General features: G+C 46.3%; 1 protein-coding gene across 1 annotated transcript in view; it reads right to left on the minus strand.

The window, feature by feature from the left end:
* Nucleotides 1-9,480, minus strand: part of LOC8039386 (disintegrin and metalloproteinase domain-containing protein 10-like) — a 31,486-nt gene extending 22,006 nt beyond the window's left edge. The window contains exons 1-2 of the mRNA XM_040221816.2: nt 9,252-9,480; nt 8,346-8,551 (exon numbers count right to left, since the gene is read on the minus strand). Of these exons, the coding sequence (XP_040077750.1) occupies nt 8,346-8,551; nt 9,252-9,279 (234 nt within the window). The 5' untranslated portion in view covers nt 9,280-9,480. The remainder of the gene's footprint in view (nt 1-8,345; nt 8,552-9,251) is intronic.
* Between the last annotated feature and the right edge of the window lie 8,853 nt (nt 9,481-18,333).

The following is an 18,333-nucleotide window of genomic DNA, read 5'->3' on the forward strand; positions in this document are numbered from 1 at the left end:
TGCTCCTCTCTCTTTGTTTTGGTGCCGTTTCCCGTTCGTTTCTCCGCTTCGCAGACGGTTCCCCGCATACACCTCCATCCGCCATAACACGGGTGGGCGAACGCGAAAGTGAGCAGTTTAAAACGTCAGGAGTAACAAGGGAAAATAAACTTGGAGATAACCGCTAGGGAGGCTCAAGTACGGGTGAGTGCAACTACTAGATTGCGGATCACGGGATATGGACTCCATTTAATTGCTAAAATTTGCTTGGAGTCTACGGGGCAAAGGTTCGTTTTATTTCCTAACAGGTCTAAAGAGCCCTTTAAAGGGATACTACAACGAAATTTCGGCGCTCATTTTTTAGTCTATATGTGTTCAAAAAAGCAGTATCACATCGAAAATACCGGTATCTTGTTCAAAAGGTCACGAAAAGGAATTTTAAAACGAATTAAACGATTAGGAAAGAGCACCTGGTGGATGCCGCTAACGCCTCGCTTGTAATGCCCGTCTAGGAACCTTGACAGCTAGTGATGGAGGTTGTCTCGCCTCCGGCCACGACGGGGAAACAATGAGAGGAACAAAATGGCGCTGGACGAGGGTCTTTGAAAGGGAGACAGGCAGTTGGCATCACCCTATGCGAAGCGCACATGAAGGCACCCTAGGCAGGAGGAACTCCCCTCTTCCCGAGAATGCCTTTTGTGTGTCGCAGAAGTCGCTATTGTCCCCCTACAACATTACAGAAGATTAACCCGCTACTCAAAATTCGTACACTGTTAGCAAAAATAACACGCCCAGACGTGTAAACCGTTGTCCCATAGCGGACACGTCGAAACGTGTTCGTTTAACCACGAGGCCATCTGTGTTTTTCGTCTACACATGAGTTGCTGTGTTAACTTAACACGCTACACCGTGTCTGCCTTCCGAAAAACCGTTTCGAGCGTGTTCTTTATGAAGCATGGCGGCCAGCGGCCGAGAACAGGCGAGAGACGAGCCCAGCGAGCCGCGCGCCTTTCAGCCGAATTGAAAGCACACAGGGCGCGTTAGTTCTCGTTCGATGTCTTTTATACACAGTAAAGTCTCCAAGCGGCGGACGTAGCTACTTGCAAAGGTACGTACTTGTGTTGTCGGCGGTCGGCGGCGTCAATAGCTTCAACGAGCCGCTAGACAAAAAAAGAAAAAAACAATGCCGAACTCACATGGATAAATAACTTGAGCAAACTATTTAGAATCGGGCGGTAATTTGCGCCACATATCGAGATTTCTAGCAGCCTGTTTTTAAAAAAAAGACGAGTCTGTTAACACTGGGAACGACCACGGCCACACAGCAACCCTACATACAACGCAGACAACACAGCACACAGCTACACGGCACCGACATATACACAAACACAACAACCGACACAACGCCCGACACAACGCCCGACACTTCCTACTCGATATCCATTTCTCTCCGCGGCGCATATAAGCTTGACATGTGCGGGTGAGCTCCTTGGTCACTGACCATTACAGATTTATAGAAGAATACACAAAACACGGCGCAATGGACAGCCGTGTGTTAGAACTGTTTGCATTTAAAAAGTATGGAGGCAAAATCTATAATGCTAGTCCGTTGCAATAAATAATGTTATGTTAACAATAAATCTTAAACCGGTTATGAAAAAGTTCAAATTTTTGTTATTTTCTTGCTTGACCAGTGTTATGAGCAGTCCGACTAGCATGAATCAGATAGAAAAACAAATTATTGGGATTTTGTCATTACGTATACAATAATAAATGAAAATGATCCTTGCGCAAAGCATTTTTTATATATTTTTGTGAAGGACATCCGGACATCCGCCCAACACTTCACTTCCGCTAGTTGCAGCAGTTGCAGTACGGGAGCAGACGCCTTCACTTTTGGGGCGTTTTGATGCAGTTTGTTGTCGTATGTCGTGTCGGTGTCGAGAAGAGCGGTGGGGCTTGGGAGTTTGTGACCGGTGTTATTCGTGAACACTGGTGTGGGGCGCTGATGCGTCTTTTTTTTATACTGCCACCACCCCGAACTTTGAAGATACACGGGCCCGTAGCAGTGTATTATGCTGAATCGCGAGCTCCTTCTCTGTTGACGTCGCTTTCCTGGTACCACTCGTGGATACTGCAATCGTTTAAACAGTGTGCACCGTCTCGCCTACATCCCCGGTGACGTACTCGACCTGTTGAAACTTATTGCTTCCGTCATTTTAGAGTACGCAAGGCAGTTATCTCGTTGTTCTGGTTTCGGTTATAAAAGCAACGCAAAACGCTCGTAGTTCCCGCCCTCAGTACACGTTGGACATCTTCCACACTTTTACACCGCATAACTGAATGAACGAAGATTTACATTCACTTCCGAGGTTACTCTCGCCGCTTCCTCACCGTTGAGCAGCAGGATGAGCTGGCGACAAGCCGCGGATGAAAGGCTGGAGCATCAACAGCCCAAGCGCACTCGGTGCCGATGCGGGCGACGCGGGTTTCTGTCAACCGGGAGGCCAGCACAAACCGTGACCATTCCAGCTCTTCGTCATGACACGGTGTTGCAGAGAGCAGGGTAAAATACAGCTACACGGATCACCGAAGCAAACGACTGCTATCTTAAATCTTGGCTTGTGATTGCGCCTTTGTAGTAGATCATCTTATTCGTTTTGCTGGAGAGACGCAAACGACGGGCGTAACAAAATCGCTTGCATATTCCGCATATCTCACAAAAGCATTTACCCTGTCACCTTGCGAAAAGCGCGAAACACGGAGTCCGCACCGTCCTAAGCTTCCCGTTTTTTACCTGCTTTAGAGAAGTTTGTACGTGCTAGTAGATATGCCTACTGAAACTGAAACAGGGCAGTGCCAGAGAGAAAGAGACAAAGTTGAGAAAGCTTGCTCGCTCTCTAATTTCTCAACTCTCAAGTGATTGTACCATAATAAATGCACCAACGCGTCTTCCAAAATAAAGAAAGAGCACTACGTTCACAACATAAAAAATGGTCTCAGTACATGCATCTGTGGGCAGGTAGGAAACCTTGCCCTTATTTATTCACGCCGCATGATTGCCGCAACAAACTCGTTGCAGGACCGAATCATACTCGAGCGGTGTGCGTCGCTATGCAAACGCAGTCCAACACGAAGCATAAAAAACGGCAGATTTAAGACAACAATCCGGAGTCCATTATTCAATTAAAACAACGTAATTTTGTTGAAAACGCCCGCTGCTTCTTACTCACGGTATGTGTCGGGATACTTCCACAGTTCGAAACAGAACGAGGGAAGATTTACTTCTAAAAACGCTCGCTGCGTCCTCCCGGACCAGCTGGACCGGATCAGCTGACGACGACGGGACTGTACCCGTTGAATCTCCACCACGCAACAAACAATTTGCGCTCCGTGTTAAAAGCGTGGTTCAAACAGACCCGGAATACAAAGCACCGCACCACACACGACGAATGTTTCAGCTCTTTTTCGCATCGCCGGGTTGCACCAAACAGAACGAGATCGCCGAAGTCAACGCCGCGCTGTCGTGAACCTTGGCTTGTGGTTGCGAACTCGTGGACCCTGTGACTCCCTTCGCTTTCAAAGCACATACGACGATTACGAATGCTACTTTCCGTCTTCCAGGAACATCACAGGGGCACTTCTCCGGTCACGTCTTCACTATATGCTCGCAAACTCCGAAGCACTATGCGAAGCTTCTCGCGTCCCGTCAAACCAAAACAGTAGCGACGCCATGCGTACTTGCCAGATTTTCTCCGGTCAAACAAAAACAACGAAAGCCAACCGGCGCTTGCTTCCAGCGTACATCGGCGTTGCGCTTGCGCCGTGGCCAGATCGCCAGATCGCTTGCAGTTGAAGGTTGAAGCAAAAACGAAACCAACTGCAATGTCACGTGTTCACATCGAGGATACGCTTTTTATATCCATTTTAACTGTTTGGAACGAATAATTAGACCCATAACTTTATTTGTGGTGTCTAAGAAACTGTTATCAGGACCCAAATACAAACATAGGCGACATGAAGCGAGCCGCATTGCCATCGACCAGAAGATGGCGGCGACGGCGGCGAGCCCGGTAAGTGTGGGTTTCGCCAACGTCCTGCGACATGGCGCAATTGCTTTTGGTGCATATCTGTCTCCGAGACATGTTTCTTTCCGCGGCATTTGTCTCGACGGTCCTTTCTAAGTGTGTCCCCAAGCATTCCGGTGCTTCGATAGCCGGCAATGCCGCGGTCGTCGCCGGGGGCGATGCGTGTTTTCGAGGTCCGCTAGGCGGCTATGCGTGTATAACCGAACCATAACACGTTTTTTACAACCTCGCATGATTTCTGAACAAATTATCCGTTACTCATCGTGTAAATTTATGGTAATTTGTGTAAATGGCGTGTTTTTCACCCCAAATATTCGCCAAATACACGGGACTTGCTAACAGTGTACAAAGGCAGCCGCTTCGGTGGCTGGAACGACTAGGCCATCCTTTCGACGTCCGCTTTGCTTCGAGCAGTTGATAGACCCTTTTCTACCCGTGCGCAAGCTTCGTCAACTAATGCCTCCTAAGACCCCCGCACCAGCGACTCGACAATCCGACGATGACGACGACATTCCTGCCATTATTAATGAGGCCATTGCTGATCACACCAGAAATCTCCGGCAAGCTATGCAGGATGATCGCACTTCGATGCTACAAGCTCTACGGCAAGAGCGGACAGCGATGCAGGAGTCCCTTGTCGTGGCACTCTAGCAACTGTTCCCCCGAACAGCCACGACAGTCCCCTCCCACCCGGACACCGCCCAAGGACTTTCCGCAGCTGGCCGTAGCTTTGCTCGTCTTAAGACGACCTAGGTCACGATTGCGTTGGATGTCACGTGGTCTCCGCTGGGCCTTCTCCGACCGCTTGCCAGAGTGGGCCGTCTATAACGAAAAATACAGCCACAAGGCTCATTATGCAAACGTGCGATTGTCATTTTTGGATATTGTGGATCATATTCAACCTATTTTAAAACACGGCGGGAATATTTCAAATTTTGTTGAAGTATCCCTTTAATGTGCTCGAATAATTCACGCAAGGTATAAATGACTAGTTTTCCATAGCCACCAGTCTTGTTCCGATAGGTTAAGTATTTGTTTAATGCGAAAAATGGTAAATTCCGCCATCTTGGACGCTCCTGCTTGTCTGGCAACCCTGCTTCCTCCTTTCGAAGTTTGGAATTTTCTGAGCGAGAAGGAAGCGAGAAAGGCTACGCCAAGGCGTTCGTTGCTTGCTATGGAAGGCGAGAGAAGGAAAGGCGCATGGAGCAACAGAGTTCCAACAGAGCGGGCGTCTGCTCTCGAGCAGGCAACATTGGCGCGTATCCTTTCCCAATCCTCTCCCTCAGGCGCTGCCCTTAAACTCCAAACGCTCTCCAGGTTTTGAGTTACGCCCACCCTCACTGGAACCTCCCTAATTACCGCTACGACACCGACGCCACCAGTTTAGGTTGAAGCCTCCATGCAGCTATGTCGTTACCTACCGAAACTGAATCCAAAAGCAAAACTTCCGCTTGCGAAAACGTTCTCGAATATTTGATTACTTTAGAATATTCCTGTTACGTTAAATATTCGAAAAATACCAAAGACTTAGTTTACGAATCGAATACGAATATTAAATGTATAATATTCGATTCGTATTCGAAATTTCGAATATTCGCCCACCCCTACTTCAAACACATTACATTTTTCCAAAGGCTTTAAATTGGTCTGGTCTCTAATACAAGTTGCCGTCAATCCTGCCTTTTCAACGTTACCTCTAAGGTCAGTAATAAAGACGTTAATTAACATATATTAGTTAATTAGTCACCTTACCGTGATGATTATTTCCTCATCTAATGTCCACCGAGCCTGGTAAATACACAGGGAAGACAGAACAGGTCTAGCTCTCAAATGCTACCTAAAAAAATTATGTGGAAATTAAAACTGAATACCCTGTATATAGGCCACTCGATATACTCAACATTCTTCACGCTTCTCAGCTAGGCGTCGTCGCGTTTTGAGACAGCTCAGCGGCTACTGTTGAAACTTACGGCCCAGGGCTATGTGAGCCCCAACGCATGGGTATTCCCTCGCGCAGGTATTTCAAACCATCACATATATGTGCAAACCCAAAACTGCGGTCGAGTCTTGCACGTGGCAGCGTCATCGGTTAAATAATGAAGACGTGGGAGCCCCATTGGGTAATCGAGAATTAAATGGTGACTCAGAATTCGTTCCTGGATTTCTGGTGACAACGTCGATCATCTTCATTGTCCAAGATATCTGTAAATTACCCAGTCTCAGCCATTTCCCCCGCATTTCTGATTTGGTTCGCTAGTCGTGCAAACGTAAGATTTGAGAGAAAAGCTTTAAATCAAACGGCTGAATTCTATTAATGATATATGCGGAAAAAAAATAGCCCACGAACTTTGCCCGACACGGCAGGCAGTCTCCTGACGCCTCACGAAGATCGAATACCACAGGAAAAAAATTCGTCGCATATTCACCTCTTATTCGCTTTGTAAAGTCTGGCTTGAAAAGAACCGGGGGTTTTTGTTTCCGCCAAATTTCATCTCGATCAAACTAAAAAAAAAAAAAATGCGTAAAATGTGCGTGCTGCGCATCTCCCCAATCTACGCGCCTGAATGAAAAAGATAACGACATATCTCTCTTTTCTTCCGACGCGCACTTTTTTTTTTTTTTGTTCTTTTATTGAGTTGGCCCTTTTTTTGCTTTCGTGCGTGCAGCCGTTTTTTTGGGGGGTTGGTCGTCGTTTGACTGGTTTCATAAGGCCTATGCGTGGTTCCCGCCGTGCTCTTTCGCTCCATTAATTCACTTGTTACGTCAACGTTCCCTCTTACAATAGGGAAAGGGTCTTCTGGCGCACTTCCAATGACGCGCCGCGGGAGCGGGAGAGGAGGGGATCGAGCGGCCGTGGCAGTGGCACAACGCGCAGCGACGACGCGACCACAGGCGCCTGGGAGAACAGACTGGCTCCCTGAACACAACAGTGAGCGAATCGCCACGAGGGGCTGGAATTCTCATCCTTCGCCGACGGGGAACCCCTGCGCTAAATGCTAAACCATTTCGTTGAGAATCAGCGTAACGACAAGAGCAATTTCATATTTTTAGAGCGCAGCTCTTAGGCGCCCGTTTCCGGCTTGAGCGGCGTCGCAGGCGCCGTCGGTGTCGCCGGCGCCGTCGGCGTAACCGCGCAGTGCATTATGGGTAAATTTTTCCGAAGGGACCCGAGGTCCTCCCGAAGGAACCCGAAGTCGTCCCGAAGGAACCCGATGTCCTTCGGGAGGACCTCGGGTCCCTTCGGGGGGACCTCAGGAGGACCTCGGGTTTCTTCGGTAGGACCTCGGGAGGACCTCGGGTTCCTTCGGGAGTTGCATCCAACAGGTTGCATGCAACCTGCTACACAGCTGGCGTGTAACCTGGGTTGCATGCAACCTGTTGCATGCCACCGGCGTACAAGTTGTATGCAACCTGTTGCATGCAATTCAGGTTGCACGCAACCTGGTGACGTCATTGATATCCGCATCGTCATCGTCATCATCACTGATGATATCATCAGATCGTCATCGTCAAGGTCACGTGACCCCCGAGATCACGTAACCCCCCGAGGTCACATGACCCCCACTTTCAGTACCCTTCCCTCCTCCTCCTCAAGAGCTGCGCTCTAATTCGGCGTGTCAGGGAATGTAACGGCTTTCATTTTTTTTTGCTTCAATTGTTTTTGTTTTCGTTTTAGAGACCCCAATGAAAGTCCCGAGATAGTAGGCGGCATTTCTACACTTGGTGTAATCGCAAGCCAAAGTTCGGTCGGAAGCCAAAAAAGACTCGCAAATATGCCGAAAGTTCAAACCTTGAGTTTCTCAGATTCTTTTTTTTAGGAACATCGGTTTGTTGCTTCCTCTGCGCTTGGAAGGAACACCAGCTAGAATAATGAAGTCTGCGGACGTCCTTCTTTTCTTCGATTGAACGTCATCACAGTCAAATGGCGCCAACTCAGCACTTGAACCCGAGGCCGAGCACTCTTCGACGCGTTGATTGGACACGAAGCACAATCGAACGATGACGCAACACTCGTGTCTAATCTGTGTATTTTCTCAATCTCTCTGTGACGATATAAACATTCTGGTGCACAGGCTATGTTTATTTTAGGTGGTGCTATCTGCAGGCCATGTGCATTCCCCTCCCTCCACTCAATCATCCTCGTCCACCGCGCACGCTCGTTTACATTTTTTTTTTTGCACACTCGCCTGCCATTATGATTATTCCGGGATACCAAGCTGCGCTCACCAAAGGGATGTCGTTACTTTCCCTTGTAGAGGGGCACCCGAATGGCCTAACCTTGAGCCAGCGTAATATGGTGTCTGTTCCCAGGAGCAGGTCGTGCAGCCTGGTCAGGGGTCCTTGTTCGTCGATAATGCGGCAGCGTGTGTACTCGTCGCAGTAGCCCAGGTTGTCGTAGCAGGCAGCACCGCGCTCCATGGTCCTTTTGCACAGTGCCAGCAGGCTCTGTTCCTTGCACGGGTCCAGGCAGGGGCTCCCTGTGGCTGCAAACCAGACAAAGGAGATCTCCATTCTTCCAAAGGCGTTGGTTAATGCTTTGCACCTGGTTGTATACCGTTATAGTTACATGTTTAATCCTGCTAAAGCACCTCCGTACTTTTTAAGTGTTTTTACAGTATCAGCCTCTCGGACTCTCTCCCATTGGTAAAAGAGAACCAGGACATTGCGTCGCCGCATCGCCAGGATAGCACCGTTAAAGATGCATACGTCGACAGCATTTTTATGATATAGCACGATGCAGTTAGAATGCTATCCGGCGAATACAAACATACGATGCAAGTGAACAGTGTCTCACGTGTACAACAGAGAACCAAGAAAGCGAGTAACCCTTGAAATATCAGAATTATTTAGTCTAAAAATTGATATAACGGTACATTACAGGAGGTGCAGCAAAGCTTGAGTAGAGATCATTTTGTAAGTAATTTTAGCGAATGTTTTAAGCCGAAAGTAGCTTATGGTAAAACTGAAAGTGTGAAACACCATTAGACGCTCTCTGCCTTCATATATTTCTTTTTCGAAGTTGGCAACGAGGCTACTCGTTTTGTTGTATACAGAAAGCCTTCTCTTATCGGGTATTAGTAGCCCCACTCGTTGTTCACTATCGTCTCGACAGCTTATGAAAAGTATCGATCACCATTATAAGTAGGTGATATATTGCACATCCCCACAGCAAGCGCCTCTTACCATTGGCCCTGCAGTGAATGAGGCACATTTGTTGCGGTGTGTAGTCCTTTCCGGTACCTTGGCAGCCTACAAAACCGAACTGGAGGCAGATGGATCCCTGGCAGTTGCCCCCTAGGCACACCTGTGTGCCGTTGTTGCACAGTGTGAGGTCAGGCTTCTGTGGTGGCTTTGGGCACTTGGCCGCTACGCCAGTGGATCGGACGAGGCAGTTAAGGTCTCGATGAATTCGAATAAAGATTATGCCACGAACGTGCAAAGTCTGTCGTCATGGCGCTCGTCGCTTTTCTGCGTAAGCTGCCACCGGCTAAACCAAACACGCAAAGAAAATGCGCCGAGATCCTGAGCTGGTTATGGGCTTGGGTTCCATGGATTCCTCGTGTGCGTCAACAAAAACGCAGGTCCCGAATTGGATGCAAAATCGCTTCATTCTCTGCAAAAGCTTATGAGTCTCATCACTTACATATAACGTTTTAGTATATTAGTTACCAATAACCAACGATTTTTCTGCTCGCTAGACCCTCAAGTAGATAATAAAGGTTTCTCAAAGATCTGCCGCTGTGCGACCCGCGTTGGCCATGTCTACGCTTGAGTCCTCTACGCCCTCTCTTGTCGTCGCTCCAGCGCTTGCGTGCCTAGTTTCCTTTCCTTCCGCCGGATGGCGGTCCCGTCGCGCACGTCTAGTTTCTTCCGACTCCACGGGGCAGATCTGCCACGTGCTAAACAGCTTCGCTGGTCATCCACGTTCACAGAGTACAATGCCTCATAATTTTGTTTTTCATTTCTATGCGCGATTGATTACACCGGCGATAGCCATCGCAGACTGAACGACGAGCTTCATGACGATGCACTTTTGATGGTGCCTGATTGGCTCCACCGGATCGCAAGTACGGCAGCGGTCAAACCTAATGCGAAACGTTTTTTTATTATTCTTTTGTGGATTGAAGAGATTGGTTCGCTGGCAAACGATAGTCTAATAAAGGCAGGCGTGGATTAACATGTTCACACTCGTTGCTCCGTGATCGGCCCTTCGGCGTTCTTATTATTTAACGCCAAAGTGCGATTGGCTGGACCGATAATAAGATGCTCGGGAATAGCCACGCCCCGCGTTTCTTAAACATAAAATAAAGTAGTGACTGAATTCGAAAAAAAATGAACGCAGTTTACAACTCCCTGCAACCCTCAATTAGAGCGCAGCTCTTGAGGAGGAGGAGGAAAGGGTACTGAGAGGACCGTATACCACTCCTCCCTCCTCCTCACCTCCTCATCCTGCCTTCTCCTTTCCCCTCCGAGCGGCGTCGGCATCGCTGTCGCTGTCGGCGTAACCGCGAGGTCCCGTGGCCCTCGTGACGTCACCTGGCCTTCGTGACCTCACGGGTGTCACGTGACCTCTCCGGGGTCAAGGGACCTCACGGGTTCATGTGACGTCACCGGGGTCACGTGACCTCACAGGGGCCACGTAACCTCACGTGGGTCACATAACGTCACCGTGGTCACGTGACCTCACAGGGGCCACGTGGCTTTACGGTTACGCCGACGGCGACGCCGACGCCGCTCAAGTCGGAAACAGGCGCCTAAGAGCTGGGCTCTAACAAATAAACTAAGATTTTTTATGCAGGCGCTTAAACGATTTTGTTTCAAGTTTTCTTTTGTAGTAGGAGCGTCATAGTCGCCAATTAAAATTCTGACGTAGCCTCTGCCCGTTGCGTCGAACACAGGAGAGCGCGACACAAAAACTTAAATCTGACTTTTTAGATCGCAGCTCTTGGCCGCTCCTTCCCGTGCTCGCGGCGTAGCCGTCGGCGTAACCACGCGCGTTGCATTATGGGACGTCAGAGACTTATAGACATATTCAGTTTCCCGCTAAATTTAGCGGCGAAAATGACGTCACATAATTTCGTGTCGCGTCACCTATAAGAAATTCAGTTTCCCCGCTAAATGTAGCGGGGAATTGGTGTTGAAGTCACATGACATCAATTTTCCTGCTAAATCTAGACCAGAAACTGAATTTGTTCATAGGTGACGTGACACGAAGCCAAGTGACATCATTTTTCCCGCTAAATTTAGCGGAGAATTGAATTGCATGCTGAGGTCACGTGGCGTCAATTTTCCAGCTAGATTTAGCGGGGAACTGTGGGAGGAGGGGAGATTATGAAGGAGGAGGAGCAGGACGACGAGAAGGGCAGGGGGAGGGGAGTAAGAGGAGGAGAGGAGTAGGAGGGGAGAGGGAGAAGGGGAGGAGGATAGGAGAGAGGAGGACACTAACGAGGAGCAGGGGACGATACGGAGAGAAAAAACGGGAGGGTACGCAGGAGGAGGAGGGGAGGGTGTGGAGTAGCTCCCCTTTTCCTCCTTCACACCCGTTCTTCCGTATCCTCCCTCCTCCTCCCCAAGAGCTGTGCTCTAGTTTTGCATTACAGGAAGTCGGAAACGCTTTTCAATTTTTTTTTAAGAGCTTCGGCTTCTATTTTAAGCTGCCAGTCAGTGATCAGGGACGTGACGGTGAACCGGCTGGCTTTCATATTGAGTTAAGTCTTATAGGAACGCTTCGTTGAGTCCTCAAATTTCGCTTAAAGGATATCTGCAGTACGCCACCTGACGGCACTCGCTTTCGGGCGCACAACTGCGCGTTGTGTTGACGAAGCGGCAGGACTTGTCACAGCAACTCCCCGCAGAGGGACTGCAACAATCGTAAAACACAAAACGATGAAAAAAATAGAACATAAAGAAGAAACTGAGAAGTCTAAGCAAAGTAAGTAATATTATGCACACGACTCTCCACCTGTTTTCTCATGCAAGTACAAGACTCGTTCAATGAGAATACGCCGGTGTATATATATATATATATATATATATATATATATATATATATATATATATATATATATATATAACTGAGAAGAAAAAAACCCTTAGTGAAAACAGCAACAGCGGACGATTTAATCTTCGACGTTTCGGCCGGAGTCCGGCCTTCGTCAGGCGCATGTAGAAAGCGGGGGCCCCATCTGCGGAGTCCGGCCTTCGTCTTCCTGACGAAGGCCGGACTCCGGCCGAAACGTCGAAGATTAAATCGTCCGCTGTTGCTGTTTTCACTAAGGGTTTTTTTCTTCTCAGTTTTATACCCACGCCTTCAGCCTCCCGCCACCATGCCCGTTGTTTATATATATATATATATATATATATATATATATATATATATATATAGAGAGAGAGAGAGAGAGAGAGAGAGAGAGGTAGATATAGATATTTGTGACCAAAATGAAACAGTACGCCGGTGAACTTTTCGCACCCGTGGCAACAAAGCATATGCATTGATCGTAAAGTTTCCATTTTTGGTCTGGGTGCCATGCAGCATAATCATTGGCAGATACTTAAGCTTGGATCTTAATTTGGTCAAAAACATTCTAATTATGACAAAAACGTGCAACAAATAAAGCAAGCCCTACGATTAAGACAGAAGCTCACAGCCGGCACTCATCGGGCTCAATTTTATATTATAAATCGAATAACAAATACTACAATGTTTGGATCTTAGTACAAGAATTTCTCTACGACAATCTTCTCCTTAGCATTGTCAACATAATTTTATAATGAACCTATATTTCCGTTGCTTAAAAGGAAAGAAAGAAGCACTCTTTGAGAACCTCCTGTACCTTAGAAAATTTTGTGATTAAGAAGCGCCAGGTTAAGGGGAGGTCTACTTTTTTAAAGTACCTCATAGATTGCGCTGAAACTTGCATATCATACTAACAACGCTAACTTGGGCGGGTTGGCCAAATGTCACCAAACCAAAATATATTTCTGTAAAGTTACAGTACAGCCTATCTGAAAAGGAAGACTATGAGTAGCACCGTTTAAAAAAATAATATCATTTTAAAATACAGAAAACTTGCATTTTTTTGCTATGGATGAAATTATAAGCAAGGAGTGTTCACAATAAGGCGTCTACAAATACTTTCTCATGACTAAAGCTCTCTTTTATTACTTTCACAAAAATATAACTTGTTGACAATGAACACAAAAAATAATAAAAACCAAGTGCCTTATTCAAATATCTTATAACTTTTACAACCAAAGCATATTACTTCAGGATTTTAGACACATGAACTAAAAACATTTAGAATTTTAAAACAACAATATGCTCAAAACGCTAAATCTACTGAGAAACGCATTTGAAAGTTCAAAGAACCTTCTTCTCAATACGGTGGACGCCCTATCACCTAACACGCTCCAGGAGCAGAAGTAAGTACTTTCTGTTCACGGTCGACCACATTGCGGACACAGTAGATCTCTTACCGAATTCTTGACGCACAAGACGTTGAGGAAACCTGTGTGCTCATCGAGGTCGCAGCTGTCAGCTAGGGCTAGCGGCGGCTTTTCGGGTGCACTTCTCGCTTCAACGTCGATATCAACCTGTTCTCATTCCGGATATCAGTGACAGCCAAAGATCACACAAGCTTCTATGGTCCCGCGCGGTCTGTATCCCCGAGCGCGTGATGCGATGGGAGTCGGGGACACCAAGTGACTCGGAGACGGCGGTGCGATGTTTTTGCCAAGTTGACTATCTCCAACAACTCTTGGTTTCCCATGCTTCCTACCGTCAACCACCGACCTCGTAGCTAGTGGCCTCGAGGTCGACCTAAAGGTGGCACTACTGTCGCGCTGTCACCATCATCATCGAAGTGCGGATAAAAGTATGGCCACCCCATAGGCTACACGCGCTCGCAGGCGAGACGCTGTAGATCTGTGCGTCTATTTTCTCGCATGATATCCGTAGGAAACCAATTATAGCGGGAAATGGTGTAGTACCGTTCGGTGCTTCAGTGAAGTTCGAATTGTGCTACTAGCGTACGGCCCGACTTTAAATAATCGCTTGTTAGGATGCATCGCCGGCTCTCGGCTGACGTTGGGAAGCATTGATCCCCACGAGGGATGCCTGTTTCCGGGTGAACTTCTCTATTTATGTTAAATATATTTTCTTTGAAAATAGATATATCGGTTCACTAGCGTTTAAATGTTACAGAAGTGATTGCAAGCCGGATACTTAGATAATACTGGCACTGTGGGCTGTGCAATCGCAGGTTCTCTGCTTTCGCGTAACTTTTAGCTTCCGCAGTAGTATAAAAATGAAAGACGTTTACAACTCTCTGTAATTCTGAATTAGAGCGCAGCTCTTGAGGAGAAGGGGGGGGGGGGGGGGTACGGGGGGAGAGAATGCCCCTCTTTCCCCTCCTCCCATCCCCTCCTCCTATCTTGCTCCCTTATCATTTAGCGGAAATTTTCGCGACATGTCCCGTTAAATTCAGCGGAAAAAATTACCTGCTAAAGTTGGCGGAAAATGTTTTCCGCTAAATATAGCAGGAAAATGTTTTCGCTAAATTTACCAGAACAACGTTTCCGGTACATTTAGCGAGAATTTTTTCCGCTCAATTTAATGGGGAGACTCTTCCGCCAAATTTAGGGGAGAATTTTTTCCGTTAAATTTCGTGGGGAAATTTTTCCGCTAAATTTAGCGTGGAAATTTTTGCGCTAAGTTTGCAAGGAATTTTTTTCCGCTAAAGTTAGCGGAATATATTTTCTGCTAAATTTCGCGGTGAATTTTTTCCGTAAAAGTGAGGGGGAAATGTTTTCGCTAAATTTAGCCTGGAATTCTTCTGCTAAATTTAGCGGGTAAAATTTTCCGCTAAATTAAGCGGGGAATTTTTCCGGTAAACTTTGCGGGAAATTTTTTCCGCTAAATTTAGCGGAAAACATTTTCTCCTCCACCACCTCCTCCTCCTTCCTCCTGGCCTTCGTGACGTCACTCGTGACCCTCATGACGCCACACGTTACGTCACGTGTGATGTCATTATGGGAAACGTCCCATGATGCAACGCGCGGTTACGCCGACGCCGACGCCGCTTAAGCCGGAAACGGGCGCCGAAGAGCTGCGCTCTAATATTGAGCACTGAGAGAAGCTAGTGTTCTATTGGAAATTTCCGCGATACTGCTAGGTTTTATGAGTGCCATGGTGTGGTAAGTTTAACCTAAACGGAACAATTCTACTATGTTACGATAAGGAGAGAGTGTTTCTTCTAGTTACGATCCGCGAACTGTTCGTTGGGATGACAGCTGGAACAAATGAAGCAAACTGTTCTGATATTCCTGCGGTGAGTGGAATAAACGAGTGCGATCAAGCAACGTGAGCATTGTTTGATGTTCTCCTCGGCCAGTGTGGGTTCTTCCGATTCAAAATTCTCGCGGAGGGCCGCGGATGGCAAGAGGCTAATATTATAAACTTATGACTAAGGCATCTTCTAATGAAACCTAATAGACTCCGCGAGTCCATCAAATGACCCGCAACATAACAAAGTGAGCATCGGCCGTAGCGAAACTCTTTTACTGATGAGCGCTGGCTATACTCAACAGACTTTCGGATAACCCAACGCTCTAATTTTACGCATATAACGGCCGGGCAATCAATCAGTTACTCTTCAGATCATTCGAGTGATGCTTTAATTCCGCTAAAAACTTTTAGCCGTTTAGTCGGAGTCTTGTGCTGTAGAAAGTTAGAAACAAAAACTAAAAAATGCCGGCTTTGATATTTTTGACGCCTTTATATTATTTTAGTACCCAGGCATCCACAGTAAACTACTTCTGCATACTCGTGATTATCACCGAGGGTGCTTACAGTGTTTAAATAATAACTTAAAAAAACAGCTTCAGTTTTAAAGGCTTCAAATGTTTATATTTTTGCAGGCGTCACAACGTGACGTTTTAAAGGAGACAGCAAAATGTAATTTATAACATAGTAAAAATAGTATGCAAACGTGTGGTTATATTGTCTTTTGTGAAATATGACTGGAGAAAATCAGCTGAGTAATTTATCGATTAGTCCTGTCAGTCGGGTTTAATTTTTTATTTACATCCTGCCCCAACCAGCATTCAATGTTTTACGAAACTTATAAATTGTGCTTGATAAAAAAAAAATACATATATGTAGGACCAGCGGTTCTTTAAACCACAGCACTAAGATGAATTTTGACGCGTGAAAAACGACACGGCACAGCATTTAGTAAGAAGAAATAAAAACAAAGAAAAAACAACAAGCATTTAATTAGGAAGCTACAGCTCAGCCGAAATAAAGACTTGCGTCGTCGACAGTGATGTTCCCGAAAGTGCGACTGTAGCTGACGACGCACCGCGGATTTCACATGTTTACAATTTCGGCCGCATGGTGACGCCACGGTTCGATCTCGAGGCGAATCGAGGCAAAAAATGTACGGAGAGTTTCCGAGAAAAAAGAGCGGTGTTTTTAGGCCCGGGTAGATAAATTACGCGTCGCAGAAAACTCAAACTTCGTGAAGATATGACACTAGCTGGTGGGATAAAACGCAAAAGTATGTGCACATGACGTTACCTGGATGAAAAGATTCTTGAGAAAAACGGAATTTTTCTATAAGTCGACGTCCACCTATGCCTAATATTGTCAAAACGAGAAATCACATTGTGGGCGCCTGTAGCACCTATTTCAGTGGAAAAAAAAATATATATCAAGAAGACAAAATATCACCTTTCTTGCTAACTTTCCACGGATATAAATCCCACAAGCATCCTCAATCTGCAGTTCCGTTTTGGCAGCATTAGGCATAGGTGAACGTCGGCTCATAGATAATTTTTATTTCCCTAAATTAAGGTTTGATTGAGGTAACGTCTTGTTCTCAAACTTTCACGTTCTGTCCCAAACACTAGCGTCATCTTCTCACGGAGTTTGAGGGTCGAAAAACACCCTTCTCGTTTCTGGACTCCGTCGCTCTGGTTGTCGAGATATTAATATGATCTTAGAACTGCGGAAGTCTACAAGGAGTGACTATAGAATGAGCGAAACCACATGAAGCAATTGGAAACCAAAATACAAACTAACGTGTGCGTTATTTTTTTTTTCTTACGTACGGGATTCGCTAGAGCGAATCGGGGCCGCTGTTTCAGCGGGTTGCCTATTAGGAGTGCGTGCAGTTTTTTACCTGCTTTAAAATTGATTTTTTTTTTTGCGAGGTTTTGTCAGTTGGAGGCACGACGTAGAATGACCAACTATAGAAAACGAATGAAGAAAGGTTCTTTCCAAAGAGCAGTCTCGGTACGCAGTACGCCTAACTAACGAGGACCGAGCCACTAATCTCTAGAGCATTAGGCTGGATCGTGAATCGGGAGCCCGTTTGGAGCACTACCGGCGGCCATTTCTTAATACATTTAAGTCTATAAGAGAAACACAGAAAAGTGAGATATTGAAGCTTCTAGTTGTACGCGGGGATAGAAGGCACGTATGTTATGACGTGGTGCGATAATTATTTTGGGTGTATGGAGATCGAATCGGTATTTGTGAGCGTTCGAACGCCAATTAAGAAAATAAAAAAAAAAATGCCAGAGCACCACCGACTGTGCCGCGCAGCGGTATAGCTTGTTTCAATTGCTAAATAAATGGCACATTCAACAGATGAACGACACGCTCCAAGATCCCATTCATCACAGAAGCCCTTACTGCAGTTCTAAACAAAAGCTTGCACCAGAAGTGCTTTGTACAAGCGCTTGAAACGATGCGTATATCCCCAGTAAAGGCCTTTTAACTTGTCCTCTCCTAAGCTTTGGTGACTTCGAGATCACGAACGACTCCACACCGACATATTCCGGCAACCGTTGTCTCATTGAACCGTACCACATTTTACGCCCAACAAAGCCGCAACCCTCAGCCCTCAACCATAAAACATTTATACATAAAAATAAATGATTCATATTCTAGCTGTTTTCATATTTCCGCTCAGAATATTAACTGTCAATCCCTGAAAACACATTAAAAGTGAGCACGTTTTATAAATGTGCAGTGAGCCCGCTTTAAAAATGGCAAACGCACGGGTCTGCCCGCATTTGTGGCATCGAAAATAATTTCTTCCCGGATAAAATGTTTTGCATATGAAAATATAACTTTGTAAGAACATTCTATATCATTTGTAAAAAGTATTACAAAAAAGGTTTCAATTTTTTTAGTTCATCGTTTTTGGTTCGTGCCTAGAAATTGCATAAGGCGGTGTTTTGCCCATACAAACTGATA

Source organism: Ixodes scapularis, unplaced genomic scaffold, assembly GCF_016920785.2.
Source record: "Ixodes scapularis isolate PalLabHiFi unplaced genomic scaffold, ASM1692078v2 PGA_scaffold0__279_contigs__length_252992795, whole genome shotgun sequence".
NCBI lineage: Eukaryota > Metazoa > Arthropoda > Arachnida > Ixodida > Ixodidae > Ixodes > Ixodes scapularis.